This window comes from Mesoplodon mirus (genome assembly GCF_964341445.2).
Source record: "Mesoplodon mirus genome assembly, chromosome: X".
Classification (NCBI taxonomy): domain Eukaryota; kingdom Metazoa; phylum Chordata; class Mammalia; order Artiodactyla; family Ziphiidae; genus Mesoplodon; species Mesoplodon mirus.
In genome coordinates this window covers 91,073,507-91,096,248 of record NC_138981.1, presented here as the reverse complement: position 1 = coordinate 91,096,248, position 22,742 = coordinate 91,073,507, and the positions used below count along the sequence as shown (strand labels likewise).

Here is a 22,742-nt window from a genome sequence, read left to right as displayed (position 1 = left end):
GCCAATCATTTATGCAACTTGTTTAGATGAGAAAGCCTAATTTTAAATTCAGTGAGAGAAATCTACTTTTAAAAAGTCAATATGGAAAAAAAGAGGTCAACATGGAACCATATTATTTAAACATCTATGGATGAGTGGGAAAAACCCACTCATGAATACTGACTCCTCTATCAGAAGTGTCATTTGAGACATTGCTTATCTTCTAAGTTTAGAAATTTGCAATGATTGGCAGCCCCAATGACAAGTTCTTGCCTGAAGTGTCTATCTTTACTATTCAGTATATTTCCATCCTCTTAATTTCCACTTCTACTCCATGTTTCTCATATGATGATACTTAGTACATGTAGGTTTTGTTTAGTGACATAGTTTCCAGATTCTTTCATGAGTGTACATTTTTATTATATGCCATAATAGCTGCTACCACATATTCATGCAAAGGAATTGTATAGGCCTGTGAAATCTGCTTAGAACAAATGTTAGCTCAGTAAGGTCACAGAATAAAGTATCAACATGCAAAAATCAATTGTATTTCTATTTGCTGACAATGGACATGCAGAAAACAAAATTGAAAAAAACATAATTTACTATAATTGCAAATAAATTGAAATACTTAGGTATACACTTATCAAAACACGTACAGGTTCTGTATGCTGATAATTACAAAATGCTTAGGAAAGAAATAAAAGACCTATGTAAATGGAGAGGCATACTGTATTCATGGATTGGATGACTCAATATAGTAAAGATGTGAATTTATTTATAGGCTTGTTGCAATTCCTATAAAAATCTCAGTAGTCTTTTGTAGACGTAGACAACCTTATTAAAAACTGTATATATAAAGGCACAGGATTTAGTATAGCCAAAACAATTTTGTAAAAGAAGAATAACACCACTCTATCCAATGTTGTGTGTATCTATATTTATATCTATACCATAAGGAAGATATTGTTGTACTGGTGTGGAGATACATACATAGTTCAAGGGAAAAGAATAGACAATCCAGAAATAGACTCATACAACTATGCCCAATTGATTTTTGACCAGGTTGTAAAAACAATCCAGTAGAGGAGGGATAGGCTTTTCAACAAATGGTGTGGAGCAATTGGACATCCAAAAATAAATAAACTGTGACCTAAACATCATACCTGTTAAATGTTTCTTGCATTTTCTCTATTCTATTTCCAAGATTTTGGATCATCTTTATTATCATTATTCTGAATTCTTTTTCAGGTAGACTGCCTATTTCCTCTTCATTTGTTAGGTCTGCTAGGTTTTTACCTTGTTCCTTCATCTGCTGTGTGTTTTTCTGTCTTCTCATTTTGCTTATCTTACTGTGCTTGGGGTCTCCTTTTTGCAGGCTGCAGGTTCGTAGTTCCTGTTGTTTTTGGTGTCTGTCCCCAGTGGCTAAGGTTGGTTCAGTGGATTGTGTAGGCTTCCTGGTGGAGGGGACTAGTAAACATCATACCTGTTAAAAAACTTAACTCAAAATGGAGCACAGCTTTAAATGTAAAACATAAAACTATAAAATTTCTGGAAAGAAAATAAAGCATGAGGGAAAATCTTTGGGAAACAAGGCTAAGCAGAGTTCTTAGTTCTTATACTAAAAGCACAGTGAAAAAAGGAAAACTTGATCAATTAGACCTCATTGAAATTGAAAGCTTTTGCTCTTGAAAGTCCATGTGAAGAGGATGAAAAGAAAAGCTACAAACTGTACAAATATTTGCACAGTACACATCCTACAAAGGACTAGCATTCAGATTATATTAGAGAACTCTCAAAACTCAATAGTAAATAGAAAGACATGAGCAGACATTTTACCAAACAGACTATACAGACGGAAAACAAGCACATGAAAAGGTATTCAATATATTTAACCATTGGAGAAATGCAAATTAAAACCACAATGAGAAATCACTACATACTTACTTGAAGGGCTAAAATAAAAGAGAGTGGTGGGAATTCCTGGCAGTCCAGTGGTTAGGAGTTGGTGCTCTCACTGCCAGGGCCCGGGTGCAATCTTTGGTCAGGGAACTAAGATCCCACAAGCAGCGTGGTGTGGCCAAAAAAGAAAAAAACTAAAGAGAGAGGGGCAATACCAAATATTGGTGAGGATGCAGAGAAATGGGATCACACATATATTGCTGGTGGAAAGTTAAAATGATATACACTGTTCTGGAGAATTGTTTGGCAAGTTCTTATAAAGCTGAGCAAGCAATTACCATAGGACTCAGCAACTGCACTCTTGGGGATTTTCCTCAGAGAAATGAAGATTCATTTTTATAAAAAATATTCACACAAATGTTCACAGCAGCTTTTTTTGTAATAGTCTAAAATGAAAACAACTCAGTTATCCTTCAAAGGGTAAATGGTTAAAGAAACTATAGTTTCTTTATATTAAAGTCATACTGTGGAATACTACTCAGCAATAAAGATGAATAAGCTATACACACAACAACTTGAATGAATCTCCAGGAAATTATGGTGAGTGAAAAAAGACAAACCCAAAATGTTATAAACCTTATCATTTGAAATAATATTTGAGAAACGGAAGATAGATTAGTGTTTGCCACTGGTTAGGGATGGATGAAGGAGGAGAGGGAGGTAAGTAAGTTTATGAGGAGCAACAAAAGTGATCCTCATGGTGTTGGAACTGTTCAGTATTTTGACTGGTGGTGAATACACAAACCTACTCAGGGAAAAAGATGTATATAATTAAATACACATACACAAGCTCAAGTAAAACTGAGGAAATCTAAGTAAGGTTGGTGGATTGTGTCAATATAAATAGCTTTGTTGTGATATTTATTATGCTATACTTTTGCAAAGTGTTACCAATGAGGCAAACTGGACAACAAAACGTACAAAGGGTCTCTTGTATAATTTATTATAACTGCTTGTGAATATACAGTTATTTCACAAGAGTGTAATTTTTTAAAAAGTTTAAAAAACAGAATTGGACAAAAAATGGCATAGTAGATAACAAGAAAATTCTGTCCTCCACAAAAGCAATGAATAAACTGGGGGAAAAACCTATCTGAATCAATTTTTTAAGAGCTCTGGACACTGACCAAAAGCTTGCAGCAACCAGGGAAAGAATCAAGGAAAAAAGGCTGAAACTTGATAAGAGATTTTTGTGACATTTTAAATTACCCTGGCTCCATTCCCCACTCCCCAGTTTGGTGGTGGCATTGAAGACAACATGCTGCATTCTCCCTATGGGTAGCTGTACTAGAAAGATAATAGGGACCTATTGTACAAGAAACGTGGTTGATTGTTTTGGTCTGTCTCATGCATCCCTGGAGTACTGGTTTAAAGGCTTGCTCTTATCACACCTAACTCTCCCAGCCCTGTGGTGGTTACTGGGTACATTTTTTGAAAACACTTAAAGTCAAATGTATCAGTTGCTGCTGCCCAGGGTAATGGATTACAGTTGGGACAATTAATAGACTCACCAAAATGCCTAGGAAAGGCTGGGAATGAGACATTTGAGAAATGAGGGCTAGGAAAACTATGACATATTCCTGGAAATACAGAAAGCCTCTTACAAGCCCAGGGTAGAGTGTATACTTAGAAGAGACATGAGAAGGCTAGAAGCTCTCATCTCTGGCTGACTTCTATGCTCTGCAAGCAAAAAAAAAAAAAAAAAAAGGACAAAAGGCAGAGTTACAAACTGACAGGCTCAGTGTTGAAGACATGCCTCAACATACACAAAGCCCCCATCTGCAAAAACTGGGATTTTAAAAATTCCAGGCCTTTAAGGGAATCTTTGCCAAATCGCTAGCTGACCACTAAGCAAATGGAAGAAAAAAGAGATTTCAATGTTTACACATGAGAAGGAATTCAGACTTTACAAAATTAGTACAGAAGTCACTAAACAAACAAACAACAACTACTACAAAGACTACAACAATAATCCTGGGAGAGGTAGGAGAATCTTATTTACTGAGTGGACCAATTGTAATATTCAAAATTCTCAGTTTACAAAAAAAATTAAGAGACAAACAGCAGAAGAAAGCATCGTCCACACACTAGAAGAAGACAATGGAACTGCTCCTGAAGAAGTCCAGCATCTCCTCCACACGAAGATCAGATAAAGACATTACAAAAAAAGGGAAAACTCTAGAACAATACCTCTCATGAACATGGATGCAAAAATCTGCAACAAAATCCTAGCCAACTGAATCCAACAATGTATAAAAAAAGCAATACATCATGACTAAGAGATATTTATTACAGGTATACAAGGGCTAGTTTATTATTCAAAAATCAATTCATGTCAATCATCACATCAACAGGCTAAAGAAGAAAAACCACATGATTATATCAATAGATGCAGAAAAAGCTTTTGATAAAGTCCAACACAGATTCATGATAAAAACTATGAACAAGCTAGAAATAGAGGGGAACTTCCAAAACTTAATAAACAATATCTACAGAAAAACCTACAACTAACAAAACACTTAATGGTGAGAAACTAGATGCCTTCCTCAAGTTCAGAAACAGGGCAAGATGGCCAGTTTCACTACTCTTATTCAGTATTGTACTGAGAGTTCTATTTAATGCAATTAGACAACGAAAGGAAATAAAAGGAATACAGTTTGGAAAGGAAGAAATAAAGCTCTCTTTGTTCATAGATGATATCATTATCAATGAAGAATATCCCAAAAGAATCAACAAAAATGTCCTGGAACTAGTAAACATTTATGCAAGGTTGCAGGATACAAGGATAATATACGGAAGTCTATTGCTTTCCTGTATATCAGCAATGAACAATTGGAAATTTAAATTAAAAACACAACACCATTTACATTAGTACAAAAAACTAAATACCTATGCATAAATTTTATAAAATATGTACAAGATCTGTATGAGGAAAGTTACAAAATTCTTTTATTACTTTTTATTACAAAAGTAAGAAAAGAAGATCTAAATAAATAGATATTTCATATACATGAGTAGGAAAGCAATATTGTTAAGATGTCAGTTCTTCCCTACTTGATCTATAGATTCAACACAATCCCACTCAAAATTCCAGCAAATTATATTATGGACTAAAAAAACCCTGATTCTAAAATTAATAGGGAGAGGCAAAAGGCCCAGAGTAACTAAGAGAACGCCCCATTATTTTCCTTTTTCTTGAGTAATTACTCTGGCTAGAACTTCCAACATAATATTTCAAAGAAGTGATGAAAGCAAGCATTCTTGTCTGCCTTCTGATCTCAGGGGAAAGTTTTCAGTCTTTTATCAGTATGTATATTGGGTGTGGATTTTTCTTAGATGCCCTTTATCAGGTTGAGGAAGTTCTTTATTATTCTGAGATTGTTGAGGGTTTTAATCATGAAAGGGTGTTGGAAACTGTTAATGTTTTTTTCTACATCAGTGGAAGTGATCATGTGGGTTTTTTCCTTTATTCTTTTAAGATGATGTATTACATTGTTTGATTTTTGTATGATGAACTGCCCTTGAATTCCTAGGGCAAATTCCCCTTAGTATCTGATCTTTTAAATTTGCTGTTGTATTCAGTTTGCTAGTATTTTGTTGAGGATTTTTGCATCTATATTCATGGGGATATTAGTCTGTAGTTTTCATGTTGTTTTTGTCTGGCTTTAGGAACAGGGTAACGCTGGCCTCACAAAATGAGTGAGGAAGGAAGAATTCTCCCCTCTATTTTTTCAAAGATTCTGAGAAGGATAAATGTCCATTCTTTAAAAGTTTGGTAGAATTCACCAGTGAAGACTGGTTATGGGCTTTTCTTACTTGAGAAGTTTTTGATTACTTATTTAATATCCTTATTTATTATAGAACTATTCATATTTTCTATTTTTTCCTGAATCAGTTTTGATAGTTTGTTTATTTCTAGGAATTTGTCCATTTCATATAACACACAATTTGTTGATATCCTGTCCTTCATAGTATTCTTATTATCCTTCTGATTTCTGTAAGTTCAGTAGTAATGTACTCACTTTTATTTCTGGTTTTAGCAATTTTTATCTTCTGTTTTTCTTAGTCTACATAAGAATTTCTCAATTCTGTTGATCTTTTCAAAGAACCAATTTTGGTTTTGTTGATCCTTTCTACTGTTTTTCTTTTTTAAAATATTTATTTATTTATTTGGTTATGTTGGGTCTTAGTTGTGGCACATGAGATCTTCGTTGTGGCATGTGGGATCTTTTTCGTTGAGGCATGCAGGATCTTTAGTTGCGGCATGTGAACTCTTAGTGGCGGCATGTGAACTCTTAGTTGCAGCATGCGAACTCTTAGTTGTGGCATGTGGGATCTAGTTCCCTGACCAGGGATTGAACCTTGGCCCCCTGCATTGGGAGCACAGTGTCTTAGCCACTGGACCACCAGGGAAGTCCCCCTACTGTTTTTCTATTCTGTATTTTTATACCTCTGCTGTAAGCTTATTATTTTCTTTCTTTTGCTAGCCTTGCATTTAGTTTGCTCTTCTATTTATGGTTCTTTAAGATACAATGTTAGATTATTGATTTAATAGCTTTTTGTATAATAGGCAATTATGATCATAATTTTCTCTTTGAGTCCTGAATGTGTTGCATCCCATAATTTTGATATATTGTGCTTTTATTTTCACTCATCTCAAGTTACTTTTAAATTTCTCTTGTGTTTTCTGCTTTAATCCAGTGGTTGTTTAAGTGTGTGTTGTATAATTTCCACGTATTTGTGAATTTTCAAGTTTTAGTTATGTTATAGATTTCTAGTTATATTCTTTTGTGGTCAGAAAATATACTTTGTATGATTTCAATCAATCTTTTTACATTTATTGAGTCTTGTTTGGTTGTCTAACATATGGTTTATCCTGGATCCATGTGCACTTGAGATGAATGTGTATTCTGCTGTTGTACGGTGAAGTGTTCTGTATATATATATTTTATGTTCAATTGGTTTACAGTGTTGTTCTAGTTCTCTATTTCTTTATTGATCAGTTCTGTAATTCTATCCATTATTGTAAGTGGTTTATAGAATACTACATCTATTATTGTAGAAAATATTTCTCCCTTAAATTCCATCAATTTTTGCTTCATATATTTTGGGGTTTTGTTGTTACCTGTGTATATGTTTTTATTTAAAAAATTAAAATATAATTAATTTTATTTACTTTAATATAATTAACTTTGAATATAATTAATATAAGTTATTTTTAACAGTCAAATGTAATTCTATAATTTGGTGATTTAAAATTTTTTTTATTGGAGTATAGTTGCTTTACAATGTGTTAGTTTCTACTGTACAGCAAAGTGAATCAGCTATATGTATACATATATCCCATCTTTTTTCGATTTCCTTCCCATTTAGGTCACCACAGAGCACTGAGTATAGTTCCCTGTGCTATACAGTAGGTTCTCATTAGTTATCTATTTTATACATAGTATCAATAGTGTATATTTGTCAATCCCCAACTCAGTTCATCCTACCACCTTCCCCCTTGGTATCCATAAGTTTGTTCTCGATGTCTGTGTCTCTATTTCTGCTTTGCAAATAAGATCTATACCACTTTTTAGATTTCACATATGTGAATTAATATATGATATTTGTTTTTCTCTTTCTGACTTACTTCACTCTGTATGACAGTCTCTAGGTCCATCCACATCTCTACAAATGACCCAATTTCATTCCTTTTTATGTCTGAGTAATATTCCATTGTATATATGTACCACATCTTCTTTATCCATTCATCTGTCGATGGACACTTAGGTTGCTTCCATGTCCTGGCTATTGTAAATAGAGCTGCAATGAACATTTTGGTACATGACTCTTTTTGAATTATGGTTTTCTCAGGCTATATGCCCAGTAGTGGGATTGCTAGGTCATATGGTAGCTCTATTTTTAGTTTTTTAAGGAACCTCCACACTGTTCTTATATGATTTTAATTGTTATATAGTCTTGATTACCTGACCCTTTTACCAATATATAATGTCCTTCTTTGTATCTTTTAATTTTAAAAAATCTAATATTAGTATACACAACCAACTCTCTTTTGGTTACTCTCCTCAGGTTTATTTTATTTTTTCTGCTGTTGTATATTGTAGTTTTTTGCTTAGTTACTTTTCTAATTTTTCTATTTTTGCAAAGAGTGTATTCTTTGTTGTGTGTAGTCACTGAAGTCTCTGTTCTGTTAGCCTAGTGGCCAGCTACTGATTTGACAGAGATTTGCTTAAAAGCCTGGAGTTAATAGAAAAAGAGAAAGTAAAAGAAGAAGAAGAAGGAAAAGGAGCAGGAAGACGGTGGGGAGGAGGAAGAGGAGGGGGAAAAGGAGGAGGAGGAGGAAAGGAGCAAAACCAACCAACCAACCAACCAAACAAACAAGAAAACCTCTCCTGTTCTTTGTGCATTGACTCTGAGTTGGGGCATGCTTTCAGTGCTTAGCCAGGCCATTAAGAACTCAGTCTTCAGTTTCACTTCCTGCTTATATTGAACCTTAAGGTCAGCAGAGGTTAAAACTCGGGACTTCTCAGGTCTTTTGTGACTATGCATCTATTCTTGGGTATGCATGTGTCCTTTGAGAGTCCCCAATATAAACAAAAGCATTTCAAAACCCTTAATCCTCCATGCATCTCCTTCTCTAGCTTCTTCCTTGCAAGGCTTTTCAGTGTGTCTGCTTCTTGCCATGTCTGTTATTCCTTGCTCCAGATGGTGGCTTGTATGTTCCTTTACAGGCTTTTGACATATACTTCCAGGGAGGCTACTCAAACCTTGAGAACGTTTTGAGGGATGCAAAACAAAGGGAAGCCCCTGAACAGCTCTCCTCAGGGAGCTGCCGGACAGGTCACAATACACAATTGCATTTCTTTGAAAACAAGGATCATGTTGTTCCTCTGGCACTAACAAGCCATACCAGGCATGTGGGCTATCATCCATATGGGCGTCTCTGAGCTGGCGAGTGGCAGATGATAAGCAGGTAAATAAAATGCCTCAACACTCTGTTAGCAGCAATTATCAGCTTCTTTCTTCTTTAAGGACTCCCCAGGTTGTTGCGTTTTTAAAACTGTGGTTTAAAAAGCCACATAACATAAAATTTACCATCATAACTATCTGTACTTGTATAGTTCAGCAGGCATAAGTATATTCATATTGGTGTGAAACAGATCTCCAGAACTTTTTATCTTGCCGAACTTAAACTCTGTATCTGTTAAATAATGATTCCCCTTTTCCTCCTCCCCTAGCTACTGGTAACTCCCACTCTACTTATGTTTCTATGAATTTGACTATTTTAAATATCTACTGGAAGTGGAATCATACAGTATTTGTCTTTTTGTGACTGGCTTATTTCACTTAGCATAGTATCCTCAAGGTTCATCTATGTGGTAACATGTGATAGGATTTCCTTCCATTTTAAGGCTGAATAATAGCCCATTGTATGTATATACCATACTTTGTTTAGTCGTTCATCTGTCAGTGGACATTTGGGTTGCTGTTGAATGTGTTTGATTAGATTCCAGAGTTTCAAAAAAATTGATTCTGACAGTTTTTTGAAACTTATTTGTTGCTTCAGTGGATTGAAAGATCCTTGGACTTCTCTACTCCACAATTTCAGCAGGCCACTTAATAAATATTTTTTAAAAATTCTACATCACATATCAAAATCAACAATGAAAATGTGTATAACATATTACAATTTTTAAAAAATTTATTTATTTATTTTATATTCATTTTTGGCTGCGTTGGGTCTTCATTTCTGTGCGAGGGCTTTCTCCAGTTGCGGCGAGTGGGGGCCACTCTTCATCGCGGTGCGTGGGCCTCTCACTGTTGCGGCCTCTCCTGTTGCAGAGCACAGGCTCCAGACGCGCAGTCTCAGTAATTGTGGCTCACGGGCTTAGCCACTCCACGGCATGTGGGATCTTCCCAGACCGGGGCACAAACCCATGTCCCCTGCATTGACACGCAGATTTTTAACCACTGCGCCACCAGGGAAGCCCCTACAATTTTTATTTGCAACTATTTTACCTGAACATCTGTCTTCCTCTTAAAACATCAACTTATGAAGTAGAAGGAAAATGGATAATCACCCATTGAATAGGAAATGCAATATAATTTTTATTAAAGCAGATTCTGTAAAGTGAGAGAGGAATCAACAAAGTGGGTCTCATTCTTCCCATAAATTCAGCTACAGTAGTAATTACTGTGAAAAAAATATGTAAATGACATCACATGTGAGGTGCAGTTGACCTACCATAAGGGTTAAAAATGCAGTCAGATCTAGGTTAAGTCCTTAGTATTTATTTTCACATCAAGTTCTTAAAATAAAATAGTTTTTCTAACATTTATTTTTTAAAAAGTCATATTTCAAGTTAAGATAAACAGTTAATTGGCTTCAGATTTTAACTTTTAATCATGTATGGAAGCATACTTCATTTTATTGTATTTCACTTTATTGTGCTTCACAGATATTGCATTTTTTAATTTTTTTTTTGCGGTACGCGGGCCTCTCACTGCCGTGGCCTCTCCCATTGTGGAGCCGCAGGCTCAGCGGCCATGGCTCACGTGCCCAGCCGCTCCGCGGGATGCGGGATCCTCCCGGACTGGGGCACGAATCCACGTCCCCTGCATCGGCAGGCAGACTCTCAACCACTGCACCACCAGGGAAGCCCAGATATTGCATTTTTAAATTGAAGTATACTTGATTTAAAATATTGTTAGTTTCAGGTGTATAGCAAAGTGATTGGAGTTTTTTTTTTTTTTTTGCAGATTATATTCCATTATAGGTTATTACAAGATACTGGGTATAATTCCCTGTGCTGTACAGTAAATCCTTGTTACTTATCTATTTTATGTATAGTAGCTTGTATCTGTTAATCCCATACGCCTCATTTGTCCCCCCTCTCCCCTTTGATAACCACTAGTTTGTGTTCTGTGACAGAAACAGACTCACAGGCTGTTTCTGTTTTGCATACACATTCATTTGTATTATTTTTTAGATTGCATATATAAATCATACCATATAGTATTTGTCTTTCTCTGTCTTGCTTATTTCACTAAGCATAATATTCTCTAGGTCCATCCATGTTGCTGCAAATGGAATATTATATTGTGATTTTTACAAATTGAAGGTTTGTGGCAACCCTGAGTCAAGCAAGTCTATTGACACCATTTATCCAGCAGCATTTGCTCACTTTGTGTCTCTATGTTACATTCTGATAATTCTTGCAGTATTTCAAGCATTTTCATTATTATTATATTTGTTTTGGTGGTCTGTGATCAGTGATCTCTGATGTTACTAATGTAATTGTTTTGGGACTCCATGAACTACGCGCATATAAGATGGCAATCTTTTTTTTTTTTTTGTGGTACGTGGACCTCTCACTGTTGTGGCCTCTCCCGTTGTGCAGCACAGGCTCCAGATGCACAGGTTCAGCGGCCATGGCTCACAGGCCCAGCCGCTCCACGGCATGTGGGATCTTCCCAGAATGGGGCACGAACCCGTGTCCCCTGCATTGGCAGGCGGACTCTCAACCACTGCGCCACCAGGGAAGCCCAAAATGGCAATCTTGATAAATGTGTGTATTCTCACTGCTTCACCAACTGGTCATTCCTCCATCTCTGTCCCTCTCCTCAAGCCTCCCTATTCTCTGAGACACAACAATTTGAAATTAGGCTAATCAATAATTCTACAATGGCCTCTAAGTGTTCAAGTGAAAAGTCACTTGTCTCTCACTTGAAATCAAAAGTTAGAAATGATTAAGCTTAGTGAGGAAGGTGTGTGTTGAAAGCCGAGATAGGCTGAAAGCTAGGCCTCTGGTGCCAAACAGTTAGCCAAGTTGTGAATGCAAAGGAAATGTTTCTGAAGGAAATTTAAAGTGTTGCTCCAGTGAACACATGAATGATAAGCAAGGGAAACATCCTTATTGGTGGTATGGAGAAAGTTTCAGTGGTCTGGGTGGAAGATCAAAATCAACCACAACATTCCCTTAAGCCAAAGCCTAATCCAGAGCAAGGCCCTAACTCTCTTTAATTCTATGAAGGCTGAGTGAGGTGAGGAAGCTGCAGAAGAAAAGTTTAAAGCTAGCAGAGGTTGGTTCATGAGATTTAAGGAAAGAAACCATCTTAATAACATCAAAGCACAAGGTGAAGCAGCAAGTGCTGATGTAGAAGCTGCAGCAAGTTATCCAGACCATCTAGCTAAGAAAATTAATGAAGGTGGCTACATGAAACAACAATTTTCAGTGTAGATGAAACAGTCTTATATTGGAAGAAGATGCCATCTAAGACTTTCATAGCTAGAGAGAAGTCAATACCTGGCTTCAAAGCTTCAAAGGACAGGCTGACTCTCTTGTTAGGAGCTAATACAGCTGGTGACTTTAAGTTGAAGCCAATGACCATTTACCGTTCTGAAAATCCTAGGGCCCTTCAGAATTATGCTAGATCTACTCTGTGCTCTATAAATGGAGCAACAAAGACTGAATGACAGCACATCTGTTTACAACATGGTTTACTGAATATTTTATGTCCATTGTTGGGGACCTACTGCTCAGAAGAAAAGATTCCTTTCAAAATATTACTGCCCAACGACAATGTACCTGGTCACTCGAGAGCTCTGATGGAGATGTGCAATGAGAAATTTTTCTTGAAAGGAAGTCAATCAGCGTGGCAAATTTCATTGTTCTTATTCTAAGAAACTGCCACAGTCACCCCAACCTTCAGTAACCACCACCCTGATCAATCAAAAGCCATCAATATTGAGGCAAGACCTTCCACCAGCAAAAAGACTATGACTCATTGAAGGCTCAGATGATCGTTTGCATTTTATAGCAGTAAAATATTTTAAAGTTAAGGCATTTACTATTTTTAGATACAGTACTATTGCACACTTAACAGACTACAGTGTAGTGTAAATATAACTTTTATATGCCCTGGGAAACCAAAAAATTCATGTGACTCCCTTTAGTGAAATGTTTGCTTTATTGAGGTGGTTTGGCACTGAACCCACAACATCTCTGAGGTATGCCTGTATTTAACCATATTCAGGTAATTGTCATATTTACCTAAGTGGAGGCTTTTTTTTTTTTTTTTTTTTTTTTTTTTGCGGTACGCGGGCCTCTCACTGTTGTGGCCTCTACCGTTGCGGAGGAGCACAGGCTCCGGATGCCCTGGCTCAGCGGCCATGGCTCACGGGCCCAGCCGCTCCACGGCATGTGGGATCTTCCCAGACCAGGGCATGAACCCGTGTCCCTTGCATCGGCAGGCGGACTCTCAACCACTGCGCCACCAGGGAAGCCCCAGTGGAGGCTTTTTTATGTAATACATTTCCAAACTCTTAGATCCTGGCTCGTTTACTCCTTCTAGCAGCCTGTAATGACTTACCAGTCAGTATTTATATTACTGAAACTTATTGGAGCTACTCTATGAATAAGCCAGATGATAAAGCTTTCTTGGCTTATGACAAATGACTATGTATTTAGAGATACAGGAGTCAGACCAAAGTGCTTACATTTCCTACAGTTTATACCAAACTAGATGGGCTCTTAAGCAGTCAGCCTGGACTCATATTCATAGATTAGCCAGATCACGAATACAATGACTCTAGCTGCCTTCTACATTTTGTCAGATGGTTATATTAAGAGGATCCAGTCACTATCAGTTAGGAAGACAACCAAAAACCTGTCTGTTTTACGAAGCCATCCAGCCATTGAAGAATTGATACTCCCATAAATGAAATTGCAGGGAAGTGTATAGTGAAGAATCTTTCTCAAGACTGCCAAAATGATTTATTGCATGCTGAGATTTCATTCACACACATAATAGACTGCATTAACTTTATTTTTTAAATGCAGGTTGTTTTCTGGCAAAACCAATTGAAGTTAGTGATAATATATAAGATATTATCTGTCATTGGTTTGATGTCTCAAAGCTATTTTTCCAAAAATAAGTAAGCATAATAGGGGAAATTCAGGAATTATCTTAAAAGGAAATCCAACAGTTTATACCAACGAAGCAAAAAAAAAAGGAAAAAATTGATTTATATTTCTGGAAAAATATACATTAAATTTTAAAAATTGTTATTGCCCAATATCTGACACCAGTGACTTTTTATGTAAAAAAGAAAGTGAATTCTATTTTAAAATATTAAGTACACTTAAAAGAAATGAAAAGAAAATAATTTCCTTTAAATTTGAGGAATTGGCCCATTTCATCTAAGTTATTTAATTTGTGTTTATAGAGTTATTGATAGTATTTTATTATCCTCTTAACATCCATGGGATCAGTAGTGATGTCCCCTCTTTCATTCCTGATATCGGTTATTTGTGTCTTCTCTCTTTTTCTTGGTTATCCTAGCTAAGAATTAGGTTTCATTGATTTACTCTATTGTTCCCCTGTTTTCAGTTTTTTTTTTTTTTTTTTTTGATTTCTGCTCCAATGTTTATTTTCTTTCTTCTACTTGTTTTGGATCTAATGTGCTCTTCTTTCTCTGGTTTTCTAAGGTGAAAACAACAACTTAAGTTGTTGATTCTGGCAAAAGGGATAGGGGGAAATGTTGGACTCTGTCTTATCCAGAACTGGAAATTACTGATTTTAATAGCTTTCATACGTGAATAAGTTTAAAATCTTTAATACATTTTTGATTTGGTGATGCCTACTTATATTTTATAAAATATATACATAATTATTGCTGGTTATCTTAGCTTTAGCATCCACAAAAGAGAGTGTGATACAAGAGTTTCCATTTGAGTAGCTCATTTGACAAGAGATTCTAGTGAGTCAGAGTAAGAAAAACGTGTGGTGAAGCAAGGAAGAAAAGTCAAACAAGGATGTGTTATGAAACTGCACATCACTACAGGCAAGTGGTGCTTGACCCTATGGGTCCAAAGTCGGCATCCATTTTTGTGAAGATGAATTCTTAGAATGGGTGCAGTGCATTCAATGTAGAACAAGGTAGCTGGATGATATCCTTGAAGCAAGGGACAGAATTGAGTGCCCAGCATCAGATGTTGCTCTTGGGGAGTTATACATTCAGAAGTGGGAATAGCTTGATCACCCCTGGAGAGAGAGAACCAGTGCTGTTGAACTCAAGCTTAGGCTCCATCCCTGCCATCAGGACAATTCATGGATTCATTGTGCCAGAACCACGATGACTGAGGAGAGAAGCTGTTTGACATCCACATGAGTCATCAGATCCACTTGGCTGTTAAGTGCCTTCTCTACAGTCAGTTCCTTGGATGGCCATTAATATGAGGCACAGAGACACATATGCTTTGTTTCCATTCTCATAGTTCTAACCACATGCCTCATATCCAAACTTTCTTATCTTCAATTTCCAATCATTCTTCTTCCAAAACCTTGACATACCAGCCAAATCATTCACCACAGTCCAGGAGACCACCTCAAACTACTACTCCCTCCATACAAAGTGAAGAACCTGGTGTAATGCTCACAGCTCTGCCAACTGGAAGTTTTACCCTTCAACATTATTCTTTAGGGCTACTCTAACTGAAGCTGAAGTGTGGTGGCAGTTCGTTTATAGCTACCATTAATATTTAATGCTCACCCATCTGTGCACCAGGCTTGATAATTTCCTCTTCCATTAGTTGGTCATAGATCACCCCCTGCCTCACGAGGGGTATCATTGTAACAGTGATCAAAGGCATGGGGGTTTGTGCAATCAGTCGGTTTATTTGTGCTTTCTCAGGCTGGATCCTGGAGCATTTCCATCGTGGGTGGACAGCTATTGAGCCTGCCAGACCTTATCACTTGGTGAATCTTATAATGTACAGCTTGTGGTGGGCAGCTCCTGTCGTATAGTCACTTGTTAACTCTTGGTTAGGCACTCCATATATACTAACCTCAATAGCATATAAGGAGCTATGTTTTAATTGGCAAGTAGTTTACTGACATAGGAGGTATGACTTTTGTTAAGAACCCCAGGATTCTGGGTTGCAACTCCCATATTATGGCTTAGAATGATTCAGATGGTGCATCCTTATCCATCACAGATGCTGTAAGCATTATCAGATATGCTGAGTCATATGGCCTGAGTAGCAGAACAACTTGCACTGCAGATCTGAAAACTTGGTGGGGGACCACAATTTTCCACTACAGCTGCTAACATCAGACTTTGACTTGCCAAGTCTCATGTTTTTCTTTTTGTACAAAAGAAGTGAGCTGTTCACACTCTAGCCTTGGAATACTATCTATAAGGCATTGCCACAGATTTCTGTCAGTCAAACTAGTTTGACTACACTCCTACCTTGCTTCGCATTATGGTAATTATACCCAACTTGCTCCTGAGGTTTTGTGCTGCTACCTGGGCTCTGACATTCTGGAATCTTATCATCTCCATTGCAACATAGTTTAGTTCCAATCATGGCTTGCAGAGGAGAGCCAACATTGAGTTTCTCAAAAATGTCAAGTGTTCCCCCTCATCAGCACAGTCTTTATTATTGTAGTGTCTTCTCTGCCCTCCTAGGGAAAGTAGTTTAGAGATAGGTCCTCGTTTCATGCAATAAATTATTTCTAATACCTTCACTCCCTTTGACCTTCTCACCAATTCCTCAGTACTCTGGCAAGGAAGTTCTAATATCTCTATCTCATTTACTGTAGCCTGTTGTCCAAGCTTAAAGATGCCACCCAAGCAGCATATGAAGGCAGCTCCAGGTCATTGAACCCTGAGTCATAGGTTTGTACTCCTATGACTCATGTCAGTGAGTCCTCAAATTCCATTCCAATGTATATTATCCCAGTTCATACTAGTACACATTAGCCAGTTCCTATAGTTCTTTCTGGATTTTCCACCTAAACAAAGACTGTATTTTGTTCTTTGTGCTGTGATGATACCTTACCCTTGTCATAAGTTGGAAGCAATGAAAAATATCAGTGTTGGGTGTTGAGAAAGACAAGCAATGTCTTTTTGAGGTAGCTGCTTAGATGAGGCTATTGCCTTGTCTCTAGGAACAGGGAGATTGCTCTCCAATAGTAAGGGTTAGGGGGCTGCTTTTACCAGGCTGAGTGTACAGAGGATTATAGGTATTCAAGATTCCCACACTCATCACTATTCCAGGTCTCAGAGTTCTACTCCTTCCTTATTAGGATACATATATTGATATAGAGATCTTTAAATGTTGTGAATGCAGTTTCCATGCAGCTCTGCAACCTTACAATTAGAATCTGGGTCTGATATTCAGCAGTCTGCCTTATGACTGGAGGAGATGAGGGTCTTCTTAATCCAATGTGTTAGGGTGAATAACAGGTTGTGCATTCCCATTAGACACACAAACCTAGATTACAGATCCATTTTAGGGCAATCTTAGAGCCTGCCCTAACAACCACTCAGGCTGAAAGGTATCTCACAATCCACACTGAGTTGGAAGCCAAACTCATCTATTTCCACACCCCAAATGCCAACTTACTTAAAGAGGAGAATAAATGCATTTTTAGGCACATCTTCCATACTGCAAAATATGCCACAATATAAATGACATCCCAGGAGGAATTAGGTGCCCCTCCTTTACCCCAAACCAGACACCCAGGAACTCACAAATATGAGGAATTCTTGGGCTTTGGTTTTCAAATAAAGTTAGTCCATGAGGTTAAGAAATATTTCTCATTATTATGATGAAGAAGTGCATCTTAGTCATTTTAGAAATTAGATTTTCATCTGGCTCACCTTAAATCTGGTACCTCAAATCCTTAGAGCAGAGCTTTAACCCACACGTTGCTTGCTCTCTTGACCCACAATTGTATGAATAAATGAATAAATGAATTAGGTAGTAAATAAAATATTAGAACCGAGAGACAGAGTTAGCTCCACTGAGAAAACAGAAGCTGGGTAATATATCAGAATCAAAGGCACACAATATTATAGAGTAAACAGAGTGTGTTTTCCCAGGGTATAAGGTCCACATATAGTGTGGTTATGGCCTGTTGTCAAATGATCCTCAGAATCATGAGGACCCTGAGGAAACTATGTGGATAGGTACAGGCTATATGCCTAAGGAGTCTGGTCTTTGTCAGGCAGGAGACAGGGTCCAGAGAAGGTTCTGTGAAATCTGAAGCTTACACAGTTTTGAAGGCTTTCTTTTAAAATAACACAAAATCAATCATGAAAGTGAATATTTATTTAGAATTATAAGATAATGTATAACAAGCATTAAAATCATGACAACTACAATAAGCAAAAATTCCAAACAAACCATATATATATATATATATATATATATATATATATATATATATATATACAGAAACACCACTTATGTAGCTGTACAATCTGAAGTATGGTGAAGTGGACATCCAAGGTGAAAGATATAATAGTTTTATGGAAAATCAAAACATCGAACTTCTGCAACTTTTACATAAACACATGGCCATGTGAACACATAACAAAAGCCTAAGAGTGACAGTTGACTCACTCTGAAAAATGCAGACAGGTTCATGTAGAGCCTTTAGCATTTATTTTTACATCAAGCTTTTAAAATAAAATAGCTCTCAATATTTATTCTCACTAAAGTCTTGTTTCAAGTTAGAATAAACAGTTCAGTGGCTTCAGGCTTTAACTTTCAATTGTGTATTTTTAAACACATTGGGATAATTGTCATATTTTGCCAAATAGAGACTTTTTCTGTGACCCATTTCCAAATTCACAGACTTTGGTCAATCTACTCTTTCTAGTAGTGTGGAATGATTTACCAGTTGGAATTTATATTATTGAAAGCAACTGGAACTACTGCACGAATAAGCCAGATGATAAAAATTGCTTGGTTTGAAACAAGTGACTATGTATTTGGAGATACAAGACTCAGAACAAAGTGCTTGCATTTTCTACAGTTTGTATCAAACCAGATGGGCTCTTAAGCAGTCAGTCTGGACTCGTACATCTAGAGTAGCCAGACCATGAATACAATGATTCTAGCTGCCTTCCACGTGTGGTCAGAAGGCTATATTAAGATACAGCCAATGTTAGTTATGAAGACAGCCGAAAGCGTGTCTGTTTTAAGAAACATTCAGCTATTGAATAATAGAAACTCCCGTACATGGAATTTCAGGGAAGTGTAGAATGAACAATCTTGTTCAAGGCTGCCAAAATTATTTTCTGCATGCTGAGATGTTATTCACACACACAAAGACTGCATGCTGGTAATTCATTTACTTTATTTTTGAATTCCACATTGTTTTCTTGCAAAAACAATTGTAGTTAGTTATAATATATAGCAAAGCACCTCTATCTTTGGTTCTATATCTCAGAGATATTTTTTTCCCAAAAATAAATAAGCATGGCAAGAAAAATAATTCAGCTATCTTAAGAGAAAACCTAATATTTTATAAAAATTAAGCAAAAATATATATTGATGCTTTTTTCTAATTATCTTAATATCTAATACCAGTGCAATTTTAATATTAAAATGATTGTGCACACTGTATTTAACTATACAGCATAGACACAAAAATGTCAAAAAACAAAATAGCACTTTCCCTTATAAATCATTTAGGAATTATGCATTCTAAAAATGTATGGGAAAGTAGAACTGCTGAAATATGTTAATCATTTGACTTTGAAGAAGCACAGGAAAAGGAAATGAAGATGTAGCAATAGTCATAGATCCTAGAGATTGCAAAGAAAAAGGGAACTCATCATCCAAAGTCTCCCATTTCTAGAAAATACTTACATGTTAGAATCATTCAGAGATTTTTTTTTAAAAACTAGCATCTATGGAAGTTCCCTGTTATGGTTTGGACTCTCAGAAGATTTAATGAGCTTCATTTGTTAATGGTTTCCGTCTCTTTTCGAATATGATTTTTGCATCAAATAATTCTCTTTCCCTGTATCCTAGAGATGGCCCTTTTAGATACTTTGCTTCCGCTGCCTTGTAATCTAATCCATCAACAGCAGAAATTGAACAAATGATTGCTTCTGGCAGAAGAACTTCCAGGATAAATTTAACTTTATCTCTTATCAGAGTCAGCATTTTTTCATCTATTTGTTTGTAGATTTCTTGTAAATATTTCACCACCTCATCCAACTGATCTTCATCCTCAAAGTATGTTTCAATACAGGGTGTGAACCTATTTGCATTCAAAAATGATTTCAGCCACCTGGACCCTTTCGTGCCTTTTAAAATGGCTAAAAGATGGCTCTCTGTTCCCTTTGCATTCACAATGAAGTCCACTAGGTTCTTGTTGGCTCGGTCCCGAGCAGACTTCATTCGGTCTGGAAGAATTTTCTGGAAGGACATTTTCTTGGTCTGGGAAGTCACAATCATTGATTCCACAGGATTTTCATTTTGCAGCTTTGGAAATAAGTTCCTGAGGGTATCCTGTTTGATTACTTTCCTAAGTGGATAACTAATGTCAGCAGCATAATACTCAAGGAAAGAGCCTGCAAAAGAACCACAACCTATTCTAACTCTGTAGTCACAAATCAGCGAGATGCACCAGTCAATACTTTCACTGTAGTCCTCCCTGGCTTTATCCACTAGTGCTTGTTTCTCTTTGCAGTCAAATTTCTTTAATCTTCTAAAAGGCACTCTAATGCCTCTCTTTTCAGGATTCATATTTGCCTCAACAAAAAGCACACTTGCTTTTCTCTCTTTTTGCCTGATGCTTTTTACCACTGCTGGCCAAAATGGATATTTTTGATATTTAAACCAGACTATCATTCCTGTTTCAAATGAACGTGGCTCATAATGAAAAAGGAAACGTGGAAGTTCTTCATCTTCCTCATTGTCATCTAATATGGAAGCATCAATAGAATTTAGACGAACTGACTTGTCAGAAGCTTGAAGTTCTTCCCCAAGTTCCTCAAAATCCAGTCTCTGAAGATTTCTTTCATTATTCACAAGGAGTGAATAATCCATGGCATGGTTAGAGGCACTAAAGGAAACCTGGTGTTCCCATGAAGAAGGCCTAGGGGATGCCACAGCACCCATCTCTGATTCCAAAGTAGGTTGATTCTGGCTGGTATCTGAGCATGGATTGGAGGGACCCTCTCCAGGATCTTCACTATTCTCTGAGAAGGTAGGGCCTTCAGAAGAAATAGCCAGGGCCTCTGGGCAGATGTCCTGTGCCTCCTCTTTCAAAGCTTTGGGCACAGTGAAGCTATCTGACAGTAAAGTTGGAGTGAACTTTTCATCTTTAACATATACATCCTCCTCTTTAATTGTGGAATGCAAAGGCATAATTGTTGAGATGTCAATCTTTTTCTTGCTCTCCTTTTCATCCTCATCTTCTGAAAGTGAAGGGAAAGTGGGGAGCCAGCTGAAGTTTTGTGATGACTTTGTTTCCATTTCACTTGGAATAGTATCAATGACTGCATGCACCCGTGATTTATCATCATACAGGGAATCATCACTCTCTGAAGATACTAACAGGGATGTTGAATTTTCATTTTCCTCAAGACACTTTGGTAAGTCTCCTTCGTGCTTCCGATACTTTTTACGAGGGGGTGAATCAGAAAGCTTTTGTGGTACATTTTGAGACAGTGTCGTGGTCTCTCCCTCATCTGAACTGCTTGCTTGAATCAAATTTGTTCTCTCATTCAGAATATCCAATGCCGTTTTTAGTGACCTTGCATAGGCTGTTTCCTCTCTAGGTGGGTCACTGACCTCTGACTGTGCTGCTAGTGAGGAGGCAATAGCTTCAACTTGAGATTTACTGAGGATCTTTGTTTCTGTGCTTTCCACTTTAATTGTTTCATCTAGTGAGAGTATCTGAACTTCTAGGGAAAATGTCTTTTTTCTCTTACTGTCTGATGAAGCCTCAGATCTGGACAAAACTTTTGCTGGCCACAATTGGTCTTGCCAATTGCATAAGACATACTTGGCATCCATTATGATTTAGATTTGTGTGCCAAGAGTTTACTAGCAGAGATTGAGGTGTCTGGCTATTATTGTCACTGCTAAGGAAGTTCCTACCACAAACAATACTTTTAGCAATGCCCCTTTTAAAACTACAAAGAATTACAGAGGGTTTACAGCTTGTGTGGCCTGTTCTCCTCCAGCTGAATTTCCCAAGGATGCTTGAACACGTTGTTTGAATGGGACAATATGGAAGATACTGAAATAACGAAAAGGAAGAGAAGAGAAGTATCAGCAAATAAAATTATTTTGCCAAAGTTGGTGAGCAACTGCAAATAGAGCAGAGACAGAAGAAAGGACAATGCTCAGTGGGGCATCAGACGGAGGAGAAAAATGCAGAATAATATAAGGTGCGGGATGAGAACTGGAAAAGTGTTTTTATAATATCTAAAACTAAAGAACTTACCCTCATTATTGCACATGATTATTAAAGAGTGACTGTATGTGCATGATGGCAGAGGTGGTGTGTCAGGAACTCTATGTTATTAGATATTTTCGGACTTCTGTGCCCCTAATGTTATACCTGGGGCAGCGGGACTCTGAAATTAGTGTGCATCAGAATCATCTGGAGGATTGTTAAAACTAGATTTCTATGCCCTATCCTGAGAATTTTATTCAGAAGGTCTAGACAGAATCCAATGTTTTGCACTTCTAATAAGTTAACAAATGATGCTGAGGCTACTTGTCTAAGAACTCTTTGGAAGCACTGTTGTAGCTGAACACACAGCTTTATAAATTTTAAGCTATACATGCTTCCTTGTCTACCCAAAGCAGGCAGACAAAGATAATAGGATCTCTATCTCTTGAACCCAGACCACAACACAATGACCTTGTTAATAGCATGAGCTTAGAAGGTAAAGATTTAGAATGGCTACCAGGTTCACATATAGGATAAGATAATTATCAAGGATCTCTTGAGAGTCAAGTGGTTGGATAGGACCT

At 37.0% G+C, this 22,742-nt stretch overlaps 1 protein-coding gene across 1 annotated transcript; it reads right to left on the bottom strand.

Annotated features, from left to right (window-relative positions):
- Positions 1-19,524: 19,524 nt before the first annotated feature.
- On the bottom strand, positions 19,525-21,820 carry PWWP3B (PWWP domain containing 3B). The gene has a single exon (XM_082610330.1). It carries the CDS (start codon positions 21,771-21,773, stop codon positions 19,695-19,697), a length of 2,079 nt encoding a protein of 692 aa, XP_082466456.1. The 5' UTR covers positions 21,774-21,820; the 3' UTR covers positions 19,525-19,694.
- Between the last annotated feature and the right edge of the window lie 922 nt (positions 21,821-22,742).

Coding starts and splice junctions, on each gene's coding strand:
- PWWP3B (XM_082610330.1), bottom strand. CDS start 21,773: ATGGATGCCAAGTATGTCTTATGCAATTGGCAAGACCAATTGTGGCCA.